The sequence below is a fragment of the Pteropus alecto genome, unplaced genomic scaffold (assembly GCF_000325575.1).
Source record: "Pteropus alecto unplaced genomic scaffold, ASM32557v1 scaffold10, whole genome shotgun sequence".
Taxonomy (NCBI): Eukaryota; Metazoa; Chordata; class Mammalia; order Chiroptera; family Pteropodidae; genus Pteropus; species Pteropus alecto.
The window spans coordinates 3,502,249-3,518,448 of NW_006431210.1; the positions used below are offsets into that span (position 1 = coordinate 3,502,249).

General features: G+C 37.6%; 1 protein-coding gene across 2 annotated transcripts in view; it reads left to right on the forward strand.

The window, feature by feature from the left end:
* Positions 1–2,575: 2,575 nt before the first annotated feature.
* The window catches only part of CMC1 (C-X9-C motif containing 1), a 61,712-nt gene continuing 48,087 nt past the window's right edge, over positions 2,576–16,200 (forward strand). For both annotated transcript variants that reach the window (XM_006905709.3, XM_025039109.1), the window contains exon 1: positions 2,576–2,801. In XM_006905709.3, coding sequence (XP_006905771.1) covers positions 2,783–2,801 — 19 coding nt within the window. In that variant the 5' untranslated portion in view covers positions 2,576–2,782. The remainder of the gene's footprint in view (positions 2,802–16,200) is intronic.

Below are 16,200 nucleotides of genomic sequence, written 5' to 3' on the forward strand. Positions count from 1 at the left end.
ATTGGTTCAGGGCATTGCCCTCCACATGCCTGCCATGCACCCCTCTGCTTTCCACGCCCCTGCTCTACTACTCATATTCTTCCATTCTTTACCTGCCCCTTTTTCTTTGCTCCACCTATCCTTCAATAACATCTTGAATCCCAGATGCTTTTATTCTTTTCTTCTAGCGTGACGTGCCATCTTCTCTGCCTACTCATGCTATGTATCATTCAAGGCCAACCATAATTTCTATTTCATCTTCGAAATCATTCCCAACCATTCTGGCATTTAATCCTTGTGAAAGGCTACTGCAAGGCCTTTAGGTGACAGATATTGTCCAAGCTCTAGGGATCATGGCTGGATAATACATAGTTTCTAATTTCCAAGACAATGTGCTCTCTTTCCTCTTTATGTGCCTATTTAACTTACTGCTCTAAGACTTATCTGTTAACAATGTGATATTTTAGGAAATTTCTTCTGTTTTGAATTGCCAATTACATTTCTATGAATTAACTTTTTAAAAAATGACTTATGTTTCCCAGTTAGATTGTAAAGGCTTTGCCTTCAAATGATGTAGTTTAATATGACAGAGGCGAGGAATACATTATTACATACCAGGCACTGAGGTGCTATTTTTACTAGTGCTTCTCATGGTGTAATATGTCTAGCAGTCCATTTTATGGGGCATACAAACACATGATTTTACAGATATTATTTCTTAGGATAAGGCTAAAGTATATAGTGCCTTTTTTAAAAAAATTCATTTAAAAAAATTAAATAATAATGGTTCAAGTGATTCTCAGTTATGGCAAAAATTATAGAAGTGGTCCTTGAATTATTAAAATTGTTATATGATACCACACTTATTCCTCAAAACAACCTTGAAAATGAGAAACTAAGTCTAGAGAAACATTGGAACTAATTCAAGCCAGAAAGAGAATAGGTTGTGATTCAGGTTCAGGTGGAAGTACCTAGCTAGGTCTCTGACCAAAGCTCCCTGAGTTTCTCTCTTTACCAAGATGGTCTTTTGCATATAGGAAGATTTAGTTTAATTGCTTCAATGTGTGTCTGACTTTGTTTTTGTACCCAACTTCACGTCCTCAAAAAGATTTACTTTCTAAATTAAATTCTTCACCTCTAGAAAAATAAAAAGAGTACTAGAATGAATTTGGTGTGTTTCTAAGCACATTTATAAGACATACAAGGTAAAGGACCCAATTTCCTGCCTGGCTGAGTGAAACATTAATTCTTCACCTTGGCACCTCAACCTACAGCTGTAATAAGGGCTGTTATGCCCAAATAGGCCCTTAAACGGAAGACATGCTGAGCAGAGACCCACTTTCCCAGCCCTGCTCAACTGCGTCAGCTTTTCTGCCAACTGACCAGGCGGAAGCAGCAGCAGGGGAGGAAGGACTGCAGGTAGGCAGGGAGGGGATCATTTTGAAAGCCTTAAATCCCTCGCAGGGAAGAAGCAGCTGCTCCTTGTTTTTCTAACATCTGTCCCATCTGTCCCTGGCTGCACATCACCCTTTGGAGGCCTGAGCTAGCTAAACATGAATACGACAAGGAAGAATTTCTGAAGGCTGGTTGGTGAGTAGAAATGAGCATAATTGCCCCCCAGAAAGTGTCTTCTATTGAGAAGAGGGCAGTTGGGGTTCTTAAGGATGGTTATCACCTTACTTCATTTTCTTCACAAAACATACAGCTTTAATTGACAGACTTGGGATTTATTATATCACCCAAATAGGACTGAACTCCCTGAGGATATTATTTCACAAAACAAAGGTACCACTAGCATCCATTTTTTAATTTTCTCAGTTTTAGTTGAAATTCAATATTATTTTATGTTAGTTTAAGATGTACAGTATAGTGGTTAGACATTTATAGAATTTACGAAGTGGTCCCCCAATAAGTCTAGTACCCACCTGGCACTGTACATGGTTATTATAATATTATTGACTATACTCCCTATGCTGTATTCTACATCCCCATGATGATTTTGTGACTACCAATTTTTAATTTTAACCTCCAATGGAGCCACAGACTGCTGATTTGGAAGAGAAATAATGATACTGCACACACTAGACCACCTTCGTGGTTGGCACAAGCTGTGCCTATCTCGCTCATGGGGCATTTATCACCTTTAACAGTGTGTTGCTTCTATCTGACTCCTCTGCCAACGGGGTGCTCCTCGAGAATTGGGTACTTTATTTTTATTTAATTATTTCCCCCTAGTAGTCAAAACCATGGCTGGGACCTGGCAAGCATGAAATAGACATTTATAAATGAATGAACGTTAACGAAGAAAAAAATAAAAAGGATGATTCTCCGAAAGCAGGTGTGGAGGGAGGGGCTTGTACTTGTACCGAGTCACTACGGGAGGGACAGTCCCAAAGGCCCACAGCTTCTGCTCACGTCACTTCAGAGCCTGATCTGCAAGCGGGTGTCCCGCGCTCCACCCCAGCGAGGCTGCGCGGTTCTGACACAGGTCCGCCCCTAGGCGCGCGCGCAGCCACGCCCCCTTCCCCGTCTTTCCCACTCTGGAGTCCGCTCCACTCTTTGCAGGATTAGAGGCGGGGCCTGGAGGGCGCAGGCGCTGTGCGCGGCGGAAGTAGCGACCGGGAAAGAGGGAAAGGGACCCGCTGAGCTTTGCCAAGGGCACCGTTCTCCTCCTATTCCTCCCCCTACTATTCTTCCTCCGCGGGAATCTCCGGGCGGCCGCACGTGCTGCTGAGCTCAGGCTCCGCCCCTTCCCGCCCCCTGCCCGGGCGCGGCCACGCGGCTGCTTTCCTGTGTCGCCGAGATGGCGCTCGACCCGGCAGGTACGAGGGCGGGAAGCGGGGGTTGCTGCTCGGGTCTGTAACCGCGGGCCTGCGGGCTGTGGACCCGCCTGGGGAAGGTGCCGAACTCTGAGGTTACACTACTTCCGCAGACGTCTCCTCCCGCCTAGCTGGCTGCTTTAGCGTTTATGGCCAGTCCCAGCTTCCCTGCGGCCATAGGTTATCTTCCTGCTCCTTGGGGTTAGGGCTAGGTGAAAGGCATTGATTTCATGTCTAAGCTCTTGTCCATTTGTAGCACACAAACATTTTCCTCCGTAACGAGACCGATTTCTTTATGGTCATCCTGTTTCTCACCCTTGAGGCATAAATATCCTTCGAATATCTGTAATCCAACTTAAAAACGATACAAAAGATCCATCACTGAGGCAAGAGTCAGTTTCTTTGGATAGGATTCACCCAAATCTTCATCAGTGTTACTTTAACTTAAATGCTTCCACTCCACTTCCATTTGCAGCTGTAGTACCAGTTTACCTCGAATTCCCGTCCTTACCGAAGCTCAGCTGAATTATTTTTGCTTTAGGCTATTTATGTAAGAGAAAGTCATTTTCGGAGGGAATGTTAATTGGTGTAGTCCATTCCCTTCATTTTACGGATATGAAAAACTCAAGGCATTGTGAGGAGAAATGGCTTCAAACCTTTGCAGATTCAGAAATGAAAAAGTCACTTTGGTGGACCTCTAGGAGAAAGAAAAATATGTGTAGCTGTCAAATAATATATTTATTGAACACTTTATTATCAAGTTAAAGATTCTTAATTATCCCACAATAGTATGTGGTATGGTACTATGATCTCCATTTTACAGATTAGGAAACAGGGTGAGCGAGGATAAAAGAATTTGAAGTATAAAAGTATTTCAGGAACACTTAAAGATCATACCAGTATTGGGCCAGGTGATTGGATCAGGTTTTATGAAGCGGTTAACAATGTATCTGGGCATTAAAGGATAGAATTTCTAATGGTGAGAGAGAAGATGTGGCAGAATGAGCAAATGTATAGGCAGTAAAGTGCGCTGTGCGATGTTTGGTTGCAGGGTTAATTCCTTAATTTGGTTGTTGAGGGGAGCAGGGGCGGCAGTGAAGGGTGGTAAGGAAAGTTCAGATTGGAAAGATTGAGGCCTATATAATTCTAGTATTTCTGAGCTGGAAGTGACGTTCAAAGTGATCTCATACAGATGAGAAAACAGACTCAGGTTAAAGGCTTTCATATGTCTATATTCTTGAATTTAGACGAAATTTAGGAAAACATCTTCATACTTTCTTACTGTCCAGCGACTCTTTACCCACTCTAGTCTGTTGTGGTGTGCCCAAGGCCACACAGCTAATTGCTGGTAGAGCCAAATCTGGATAGAACTCAGATAACTTCCAGTCCAGCACCGTAGATGTAGACTCTGCCACCATTTGAGTATTCATTGATTAAACAACTATTCGTTGTGTGCCCATTATATGTCATATATTGTTCTAGGCCCTAGGAAACAGGTATACAGGACAAACAAGATCCCTGCCCCACTGCTCCTGAGAGCTTGTATCTACTGATAGAAATACCCTCCCTCCCCATAGAAACACGCTTTTACAGATTGTGATAAAGATGAAGAAGATAGGCAGTGTCCTGTGGTAGATGGCGAAGAGAGGACTACCTTAAATAAAGTAGTCAATGAAGAGCTCTATGAAGAAGTGTCATTGGAATTGGAATCTGAAGGACAAGAGGAAGCAGTCATGTGAAGAGGAAGGGAAAGAATATGCTAGGCAGTCAATGTCGCAGACTCTTAAAATATTTGACTAGAATGAGGACCAGCGTGTGGAGGAGATACTAAAGGAAAGATGTTGGAGAAGTAGGCAGGCGCTAAGTGCTTAAAGGATATGATAGAAAGCATTCGGATGCTTTCCTGATGTTATCAAAAGCTTTTGGAGGCTCTTAAAGAGACAACATAATTTTTAAATTATGACATAATTTGTATCTTTACTACCCTGGCTGCAGTGGTAACATGCATTGTAGAGGGGTCTTGAGTGGAAGCAGGGAGACAGACTGAGATGGTAGAAATTGACAGGATTGCACTGAATAGGGTGGCGAAGGAAAGAGGCATTAAGGATAACTCCTAGGCATTTTACTTCAACGGAGTGTATGGTAATTGTCACATCTGACAGCATGATCATTGGAAACTTTCACAAAAGCAGAGATAGAAGCAAGATCAGAATGGAAAATAAGAAAGTGGAATCAGCAAGTAGGAAGATTTTAGAAAAAATTCTTTGTTTAAATTCCAGAATACAGATGTATTGAAGACATCTTTTTTTTTAACTTTATTTTTGTTTGGTTCATAAGTTGAAGCATAAGTTGAAGAAGTAGATACTTCTTTTGCTTTTTACAGCCCACATATCATGTGCCCCTACTGAGTAGATAGTTATGCCAAATGAGGTTTATATAGCAAAATTTGTTTTATTGGTTTATATCACATTTTTTTGAGATCTCTATATACATTTGATCTTCATTTGGCAGTAGCTTTTAAGTAACTGTAGGGTCCATTTTTCTCAAACTGAATCCAGCAATAAAATGCAGATTACATAGTTATATGTAGTTTTATTTAAAACTATTTCTGTTTTTGTTAACATAGAGGTAACAACAGCACTCTTTGTAAGTTTATCAGCCATATTATGTTCATTATTTTCTCTTACTCTTTGATTGCAGAGAGAAAAAGCTGGAGGGTCTGAAACAACCCAGGAAAAGTGTGGAGAGAGATTAAATTTAAAAAAAAAAAAAATGAGTGCCTGGGTTATAGTCCCAGATATTCAGGTTTAATTTTTCCAAGTCTGACATTTTAACATATCTCTACACAGAGTAGAGGAGAACCACTGTTCTGAACTCTCCTTTTATTGACTTTCAGCTTTGTTTTCTTATCAGTCTAATCTTCTTGTTCCCATAGGATATTCTCTATATCTGTGATTGCGTAGTAATGATTAAGGAATATACAGTGTAGCCCATTCTCCTATCACAGGACTTGAGCACAATGAATCTTATTCTAAGTTATAGTTTCTTTACCAATTTATAACCCTTTCTACAAAGTTGTATTTTAAAAGTCCAGTCAAGCACAATGATTGAAAATTTAAAAGATGGTTTATTTTGAACTTTAACCCACGATCATCTATAGAAACAGTGTTAAAAGTGGTGCTTGCTAAAGTAGAATTTTCTAAAAGGTAAAATTATTACTCCTGCAAATACAAAGTGAGCATGTGTTGAAGATTTTCTTCAACTTTAACCAGTAAAATATAAAAACAGTTCAAAAAACATTTGAGAAGCTACTTACATAGACAGTTGGCTTACATTGCTGGCTTAGGTAGAAACTGGATAATTTACAACAGGACAATAAACTGTAATCTTTGGGGCCATCTTTTCCACTGGTCAGAAATTGTTTCTGTCTCTGTTCAACAAAATTCTAGACGTTAAACCGCATATAACAAGTTGTAAAGTAGGCCAGTAACGGAAAGTCAAGCCCAGCCCTCATCCTGAAAGAACAGTGAGTTAGGCCTTTGCTATTTCCAGATTCCAGATAAATTTTCTGACACATATTCTCAGATGAGAACTCACAGGAATCTAGGCCTGGTCATTTTGATTTCTGACTTTAATAACTAGAAGAGATTCCTTTCTCCTTTTTTTTTTTTTTCCCCCTATCTTTCCCTCTTTCTGCAGAGTGGTGAGTTTCCCTGTGGATTTGTTCTCTACTTTTGTGCAATGGGGCAATGGCAGCATGAGAGGTTTCCTTAAATCGTGTGTGTGTGTGTGTGTGTGTGTGTGTGTGTGTGTGTGTGTGACAGAGACAGAGACAGAGTGCTTGTCCTTGTCCTTCCATCAGTGTTTTCCAGAAATCTACTTAAGGGAGGAATACGGGACAGTGATGGGGCTCAGGGGGTGGAGAGTGGGGTCAGGAATTTTTGGCATTGCACGAGTAGATGTTTAAGGTATATGTGTCCTGGGAAGATGTCATTATGGTAGCTCTTGGAGTTTTTGGGTTCTAGGGTTTCTTTTTAGTGGTTCCTGTGAGAATGTAGGTTAGTTTTAGCAGTACTAGCATTTAGTACTAGCACTTATATTACTGGAAATTTTTACTTTTTAAGTTAGACACCTGAACAAATTTGAAGAATCTTTTTTTTTTCCTGAGCATTGTGTGATTAATATATAAAAGGTTATATAGTTGATTAGAAAAGTATTGATTTTATTATTGCTTCCTATCTCTATAGGATCTTAGGCATAAATTGTATTGGTAGTGCAAAGCTAAAAACCTGTTTAACGTCTACAGTTTATATATTTCTAAACTCAAAGTATGCTTGCACTAGAAAATACATTGTTTTTGTTCATTAGATAAATTTAACAATGCTTTGATGGTTCTCTGAAATTTGAAAAACACTGGCTTGAGCAAAGAGCGTAAGAGAGAAGGGTTGAAATAGAAGAGTTGCGTTTGCTGTGGCAGCAGAGGGGTTTGAGCTATGAATCATGAAGTACCCTGTAAACTGTTTCAGGGAGTTTGAATTTTATTCTAACAACAATGGGAAGACAGTGCAAGTTTTCAGGTAAGGGAGTGACATGTAGAACTTTTGATTAGGTTGAAGTTATGCATTATCAGCCAAATATTGCATAAGTAGTGGTGCGTCTAAGGGTATCATATCTGGAGGCACATGATGTGTCCCTGTCATAGGTGGAATTAATTTTGATCGTGCAGTCAGGCCTTGTTTCATTTTTTTTTGCCACGTTTTTCCTCTCTTGCGATTAATAAGTAATCTGTGGTGATACCATTTAAGACCCTGCAAATGTCCATTCCTCATCAAAATGTCTGTTCCTCATCAAAAATTCCCCTTCGATTTAGCATCCATTGATGTCTTATTTAGTCTTTCCTATGATGGTTGCAAAATAATGAGTTTCTATCTATAGCAGTTTCTCCATATTTATTAGATGATTGTTGACATTTTTCTGTAAGCAAGAGATGACTTTGTTTTTTGTTTATAGATTTATTATTGGTGTGGACTCATGAATTCCTATTTTTTCAATGTTTTATAATTTATAACTTTATGATTATTTTTTTGCATATGTTTTTTCCAAATTTGGCCAGTGAGTTCCTTCAAACTAGCTTCTGGGTCCTTGTGATATGCTGCCATCATTTTGGGGGAGCATTTCCTTTTTTTTCTTCCACACAAGATGTCCTTGGCTTATCCATAGAATTACTCATTTCTCTGACAAGCCCTGGTTCCTTTATTTATGCACGATAGTAGAGAACAACGTCTGGGTACCGTTGCGTGTTTCACAAGCAAGCGATTAATTAATGGAGTGCCCTTAGGAAAAAATCTCTGTGAGGGAGTGAGGGACACAGGAGAGGGAAGGAGAAGAAACTGAGCAAGGATGCGTTTTCAGGGAATGCTTCTCTTGGCCTACTCAGTTCTGATGCAGAGCAACCCCAGGGAGGCGCTGCACTGTTATGGAAAATAGCACCAAATTGAAATTTACACGTAGAAGGACTGACTTCTTGTTTCAGGCCTTGCCATTAACCTGAGGCCCATAGAGTATTTCAAATGGTATACTTTGAGGTTTGAGGAAGAGATATAGAGAGTGAGATATATCAGACAACTGCTAAGACAGCTTTAAGCCTTAAACTTTTGTGACTGTAGATGCTTGCTATTGGTCTTAAGTTTTTGACTCATCACAGAAAGTTTACCACAGGAAAAAATAGCTTCGAATTTATATTTCACTTACTGGATTAGTATCACCATTTTTGTATAGAGGTGTTAATAGCATATTTGCAAAAATCTCTAAGTTTATAGATGTCAGGTATGCAAGAAATACTACCTTGTACTTGGTATAAGCGGACCAAACAAAACTGATTCCGAATAAGAATGTCGATTCCCAAAGTAACCATCTCCTCCACCATTTTCAATTATATTTTTAAGTAAGGAGATTGAGGGGGAAAATTTTAAGAATATGATGTTTACTGTTCCTCATTGTATTTTTGCTAAAGAACTGTTACTTGAGAGTTTTTACAGATCAAAGGATATGTTCATTAACCAAGCATGACTAATCGAAATATAGTGTTTCAAATGTTTATGCTGCAGAATAAAGACCTTGCCTGTCTTACACATTATTGTATATATATGGCTAATAACTATTTGTTAATAAAATGAATATCCATAATTCTCAAATATTTCAATTCTTTAAATATATGTGTCATTTATTAAACAGTTTTATTTCATAATTAACAAATGCTAGAAGTTAGAAGGAATCATGGAGATGAATTAAACATGGTCTCTTACCTCATTAAATGTAAGCTTCATGCAGTGGTTCTGAATCTAGCTGCATATTATAATTATTCAGGGACCATTTGAAATACCAATGCATGACTTTTCCCCAGCATTTCTGATTTAACTGTTGGGGCTCAGGCATCAGAATCTTATAAAGCCCTCTAGGTGGTTGTTAGATGCAGCCAGGATTGAAAACTTACATTACTAGAATCTGTCTTAGTCTGTTTGGGCTGCCATACCATAGACTGGATGACTGAAACAACATAAATTTCTTTTTCACAGTTTGGGAGGCTGGGAAGTCCAAGATCAAGGTGCTGATTGATTCCATTGCTGGGCTTCTCCTTCTTCTAAGGCCACTTATCTGATTAGGGTCCCACCTATATGACCTCTTTTAACCTTAACCTCCCCAAAACCATATCTCTAAATACAGTCATGTTGGGGTTTAGGGCTTCAACATGAATTTCGGGGGTGCAGGGGGGGGCACAATTCAGTCTATAGCAACCACTAATCTATCAAGAGAAGATTGCATGGATAGTATGATGCGATGTGTTCTAAGTCCAGATGTGATCAGAGCCATAGCATTGGTGCATGCAAAATCTTGGGGTTAGAGGAAGCAGAAATCACTTTCAGGTGCTGAGGTCAAGGAGAACTTTGGGATGGAACATATTGAGTTCAATTTTAAATAAGTAAACCTTGATAAGAAAAGAAGAAGTAGAAGATAGAAAATAAAGACAGAAAATTGAGCTGGAGTATGACTTTACCAGTTATTTACTGGGTCATGTTGCAGTATCGCTTTGAGCTTTCTGAACCTCAGCTTCTTCATAATACCTGCTCCTGCATGTGAGGGTGTTTGTAAAACAATTCCTTCTACCACCCCTTCCTTCTTTTCTTCTGCAAATATTTATTGTGCTGCTTCTGTATACTATATAAATGAAAGCTTTTCTTTTTTCTTTTTTTTGGGGGGTGGGTAAGATGGTTAACATAACCACTGCGATGGCAGAATGAAGATTTAAATTGCAGAAGTTTTAAGTTGAAATCTCGGTGTTAGTGGAACTTGGAAATTACCAATAGATGCTCAAAAATGTGGGCAGAGAGATATGGAGATGGAGACCAGCACTGAGAACTCAGCTTAATAAACTCCATTTTTAAAGATAGAAGTTTGCGGAATTGCCACAAAAGATAGAGGAGCAGAGCTTTACCTTGGAACTATTCATACTTTTAACTACTCATACTTTTTCTAGTATTATTACCATTGTTCAGAATAGTTTTAACACGCCTTTAAAATTTGCCTGCAGCATCTACAGTACATTCATCTTAATGTCCTCTTTTTGGCAAATTTTTGTTCAGAAGGTGAATTTGAATTTCAGCCAAGGTTAGCCAAAAGCAGTCTGGTTGAGGTAATAGATGCTCACCCTGGGAAATGCTACCCCTACAAAAAAGTGTTATGGAGCTGGTTTTCATGTTAATTCAAGCTGGCTCTGAAGGCCATGCCAGGAAAGATATTGTGAGTTATTGAGCAAAGGTTAAATCTTTGTAATAAGTGAATAACTTCTCAATATAAAAATAATTTCCCTACTCCATTATCAAAGTGATGCATGTTTCTTTGTACAAATTTAGTGAAATTTTGTAAGATGGAAAAGAAGAACAAGTGGAGATGAGGTGGCTAAAGGCATTGGGGAACATTATAGGTTTAAGAATAGTTTACCATGTTCCAGATGTACATCAGAGAAAAAATAATCAGGTGTTTATTGCTGAGAAGTTATAGCCATAACATCATTTATTCCTTTCTCACATATCACTTCTGTCTCCGATGACACCGCTGATTTTCTATTAGACATCAATGGGAAACTGTGCTTGTAGGAAAAGATAATCTTGAAGTTTTGCCAAATAAGGTAAATGTGAAACCTTTTCATTTAAGAAATTATGGCCACAATGGAGATTGTAGCACATTTCTAAAATTGGCATGTCTTATTGCATAAGTTGATTTCCTGCTTTGGTATACTTTTAGATTTGTTGTCTTTTTCTGGTCTCATCTTTATTAAAGTATGTGGGTGGAAGAGGATGTTTTCACACCTAGTGATCTGCAGAATCTGAGGTCCAAGAAATAGTTGCTTTTGGGAAATGGGCACATCTACCGTGAACTAGGTGTTTATTAACAGTGAAAGCTGATAGGACAAAGTTTAAATGAGGCGTACTATTGTGGGATTTAGGTGGTATTTGAGCCAGAAGCTAAGCAGAAATAAGCACATTTACCTCATTGATGTGCTTTCTGTGTTTTGTAAGAGTTTGAGCTTATTAAAAAAATTAAATTGTTGCTGATTGACCTAATATTTGATATTTACTCTTTGAATATATTTTTCAGCCAACTGACAAATCACTCCTCTCGCTTTTTTTTTTAAAAAGGTATGAACCAGAGAATCAAGATTCCATTTAGCTTTACTTTCCTATTAAAAAATGAGAACTGTGAAATTGTGATGTTTGCTTATTCAAAATGATGTTTCTGAAACAAATAGTCCTATCATCTAAGTATTGTTTCCATGTTTCAACATAACTGCAAAAATTCACATAACCTTGCTTGCTGAAATCCCCTTAAATAGGCCACCACCTCAGGTGTGTAATAGTCGTGGAAGATGTGGGAACTGCATTACATGTCCATGACGTTGCCATTTTATTAGAGACTTGGGTTATTTCACCACTGTGAACATTCACTTCTTCATCTGCAAAGTAGAATCAAATACTTATCTGAGAGGGCTGTTATGAAGACTATAGGGCATTTATTATCTTCATCGTAAGGTTTCGTAAACAGAGGCAGACTGGAATATTTGGAGGGTGGGTAATCTCGCCTACTATTGATTTGCGTTTTGGTTTTTGTTGTGTCGGTTCAAGTAGAATTTGAAGGAAAGAGGTGAAAGGAACACTGATCACATTCTTAATTTTCCAAGTTGAAGTACCTCTGCCCACCCCAACCACCTTCTTTACTTTATCATTATAGCAAGAAGGTATGAACAGGCTGGCAAGTATATGAAAATCTGCTCAGGAGCATTCATATCTGTGCTGTCAAGAACTGGAGTCTACCTAGCTTCCTGGTGTGAAGCACTTAGTGTGAAGGTAGTGATTGAGAACTCTGGTCTTGTAGTGTACTTGGAGGCCCTTCATTTTGAGACTCTTGGCAGCTGGTAAAGAAGAGGGACCTATGTAGAAACTGTTGCTAATGAGAACGCTGTTGCAGATTTACTACAAATGTCTTTCTTGTTCCTCCAAAGTAAACAGTAGCATGGAAATGTCCTCAGGAGCAAATAGATGAAACTAGGAAGTTAAAATTTTAAAAAATGGCATTTTCTAAATAAGAATCAAAGTAGTTAAATTAAAACATTTTCATTATTGAAAAGGCAGGTATCACTTCTTTCCAGTGAAAGACTCAGTAATATTTTGATTTGCTTCACTGTTATCTTTGTGGATTCACAGCAAGTACTATTGTCAGTAGTCTTATAATCTGGTGCTGCCATATTGCATGAACACGTGAGCCCCAAAGCAAAATCTGAGCTAACAAATTCAGCTAGCAAAAAAGGTGAAAATTGACTTTCAGGTGATGATAGAAGGTTGAGAAGTTAGAGCTTTGAAAATTTTTCCTGGTGGCATTATCCTAATTCTTTATCTCAGTATAAATTCATGTGAGTATATAGTAGCAAACTCAAAATTTGATTTTTTTTTGGCAGGCTCTTGTGCAAATGTATAACATATATGCATCACATTGACCTTGAGAGAATCACTCTGTAATTTTATGAAAAGTGCCATATCTATAATATTTGTAGTATTGAAGATAACTCTGAAATATGTATAAAATCATAATTAACTAATAATTGATATTTGGTGGTTGGTATGCTACCAAATTGGAAAATCTTTATCAGAATTTATATATTTTTAGGTCTGTTATTTCTGATTTAACACTAAAGAGTTTGGAAAATCTAAATATTAATGTGATTTGATTCTAGAATTGTTTCTTTGCTCTAGGAGTTTTAGAAGAAAAATCAGGAGTTCTTGCACATCACTGAAAAATATATAGGAATATTATAACCGACAAGTCATAATGTAGGTAAATAGCTGTTATAATTTACTTATGTAAAAATGGTTCAGTACTACAAAGCTATGTCTGTATTTAGGAAACAGATCCCCAAAATAAGTTCTTTAGTTATCTAAGACCACTGCAAGATTTATAGAGCAAAGAGTGAATTCATGAGTACACATTGTATAGATTAAAACTATATAGATAAAGAGGTAATATTTTGAAGTTGACTTAAAAAAAATAATATATCACAGTATTTCTTCTATTCAGTAATTATGCTGTTAATTATGGGTGCCCAATGATGATTTATGCTATAGACAAGGAGAAAAGAGGTATGTGGGGTTTTATTTTCTCAAGTAGACATCAGCTTTCCACTTAACAAGATGTCTCACAGGCATGTCCACAACTGAATTCCTCTCCCACCTGGTGTTTCTTCTGTATTCCCCATCCCAACGAGTGGTCACATCTTTTCACTTGGAGCCAGAAACCTGGAGGCCCTCCTTGAACCACTCCTTTCTCTTAATCCCTTCAGGCCTCACCAATCTTGTAGAGCCTCCCTAACTATGTGTCCTTTTCTCTCTGTCCTTACTTCCTGTTCCTTCTGTAAGCTCAGTGTTCTTTTTCTCATTTTACAGCAGCTTTGGCAAAGCTAAGGAAAAAAAGGCATAAATAAATAGTATAAGCTAGAGTTTAGCAAACTATGGCCTGAGAAAAATCTGGCAAGCAAGCTACAAACAGTTACATTTTTAAAAGGTTTTTTGTTTTTTGGTTTTTGGTTTTTTTTTTTTGGAAAAAGGAGTGTGTGTGTGTGTGTGTGTAGGTATAGCCTGTAAAGCTTAAAACATGTGTACTCTATTCCTTAACAGAAGTTTGTCGACCCCTGGCATAGGCAAGGAAAATTGAGATACAACTATAGGTGTGGTTAAGAGAAAAAAGTCATGTGAACATCTTCATATCATTATTTTGAAAGTTTTAGATGAAATAGTTTCCTTGAGAAATATAAACTTAGTAAAACTGCAGCAGATTCAGGAATAAATAAAAAACTCAAAATGGAATCGGTTTGCGTCTGCCTCTCTCATACAGACATATACACACATGTACACTTTCCAAAACCCAGTCCCTGAGAGGTGGTGTGTCAGTGTTCCACCAGAGAAACAACCAATAGGATGGATACACACACACACACACATACATATACACACACACGTACATGGCAAGATAATTGGCTTCTGTGACTGTGGGAACTAGTTAGGCAGTCTGAAAGTGTGGGCAGGACAGGCTATTAGGAAGGGCAGCCTTGGAACTCTTGGTCTTGAGCCGAAGCTGCAGTCTAGAGGTGGAATTCTCTAGGAAAGTATCAGTTCTCTCTTAAGGCTTTTCAACCAATTGAATCAGGCCCAACCAGAGTCTGATTATCTGGGATTATTTCCTTTATTTAAAGTCAGCTGATTATAAGCTTTAATCACATCTGCAAAATACCTTCACTGCAACACCTGGAATAGTGTTTGAGTAAATGTGGACTATAGCCATCAAATTGACCATCACAGGTGATTTCTACCAAACTTTCAGGAACTAACAAAAACCTATATTTCATACAAAGTATTCTGGAGAACACAAAGGAAGAGCAAGTCCTCTAATTTCTTATTTAAATAGTGTTAACTTTGATACCAAAATAATACAAAGAGAGGAAAGCCATAGGCATATCTAAACATGAAGGTAACTACAAAAATTCTAAACAAAATTTGCGTCCCCACACAGAAGTGCTGCTAGTTACTAAGTTTCTCTAAAAGACATAGTAAGAAAAAAAAAAGATACAATGCTGTTCCTATAATTGTCTACGTAGAAAATGAAAGCATCTATTGGCATAATATTGGAATTAAAGAGTGATGTAAGATTGTGTTGGTTATAAGGATAATATAAAAAATTCAGTTGAACCTGTATACCAGCCACAATTACATTGCTATTTATGGGAAGATACCTTTACGAATACGATTATGTCTAATAAAAGATGGACAATATTTTTAAGGAGAAAATTATAAAGCTTTTTGTCTATTTGATTATCTAATTTCTGGTAGTTATGTGTTAAAATCACCCACTGTGAGTGCAGATTTATATCACGTTTTAGAGCTAACATGATAAATTGAGGTAAAACATAAAGTGAAATTTACAGATCTTGAGTTTTAATAAATATGTGTACCCCACTCAAGACAACTCTCAGAATACCCTTCTAATTTTTATCACAATAGATTAATTCTGCATATTCTTGAATCGTTAAGTATGTACTATTGTGTCTGGCTTCTTTTTCTCAACAAAATTTTTAAGATTCAACCATATCAAAGGTATCAGTACTTTATTCTTTTTTATTGCTAAGTAGTATTCAGTTCGGCATTTTGGTTGTTTCTAGTTTTTAAACAGAGTTGTACAAATTGTTTTCTGGACATAAATTTTCATTTGTCTTGGGTAAGTGAATATCTAGGAGTGGAAAATAGGTTGGGTGTGTATTTAACTTTATAACTTAACAAGAAGTTTTCCAAAGTTTATCATTTCACACTCCCACCAGCAATATATGAAAGTTCCAATTTCTCCACATTCTCCCTAACTTTTGGTGTTCTCAGTGTTTTTAATTTTAGTCATTCTGGTGAGTGTAAATGATATCATGGGTTCATTTGCATTTTCTTAATGACTAATGATTTTGAGCACCTTTTCATGTATGTATTTACAATTTGCATATCTTTTTGAAGCATCCATTCAAGACTTCTGCCCCTATTATTGCGTTGGTTGTATTTTTGTTATTGATATGTAGGAGTTCTTTATTATATATTCAAGTCCCTTGTCTTCAGATGTATGTCTATATCTCTATGTCTGTCTGTCTGTCTGTCTATCTATCTATCTATCTATTATCTATCTATCATTTGTCTATTCATAGTGAACACTTCTCATTGGCTTTCCTTTTAATTTTCTTAATGGTGTCTTGATGAACAGCAGATTTTATATTTGATCATGTGAATTTATCATTTTTTGTTGTTGTTTAGTGCCTTTGTGTCCT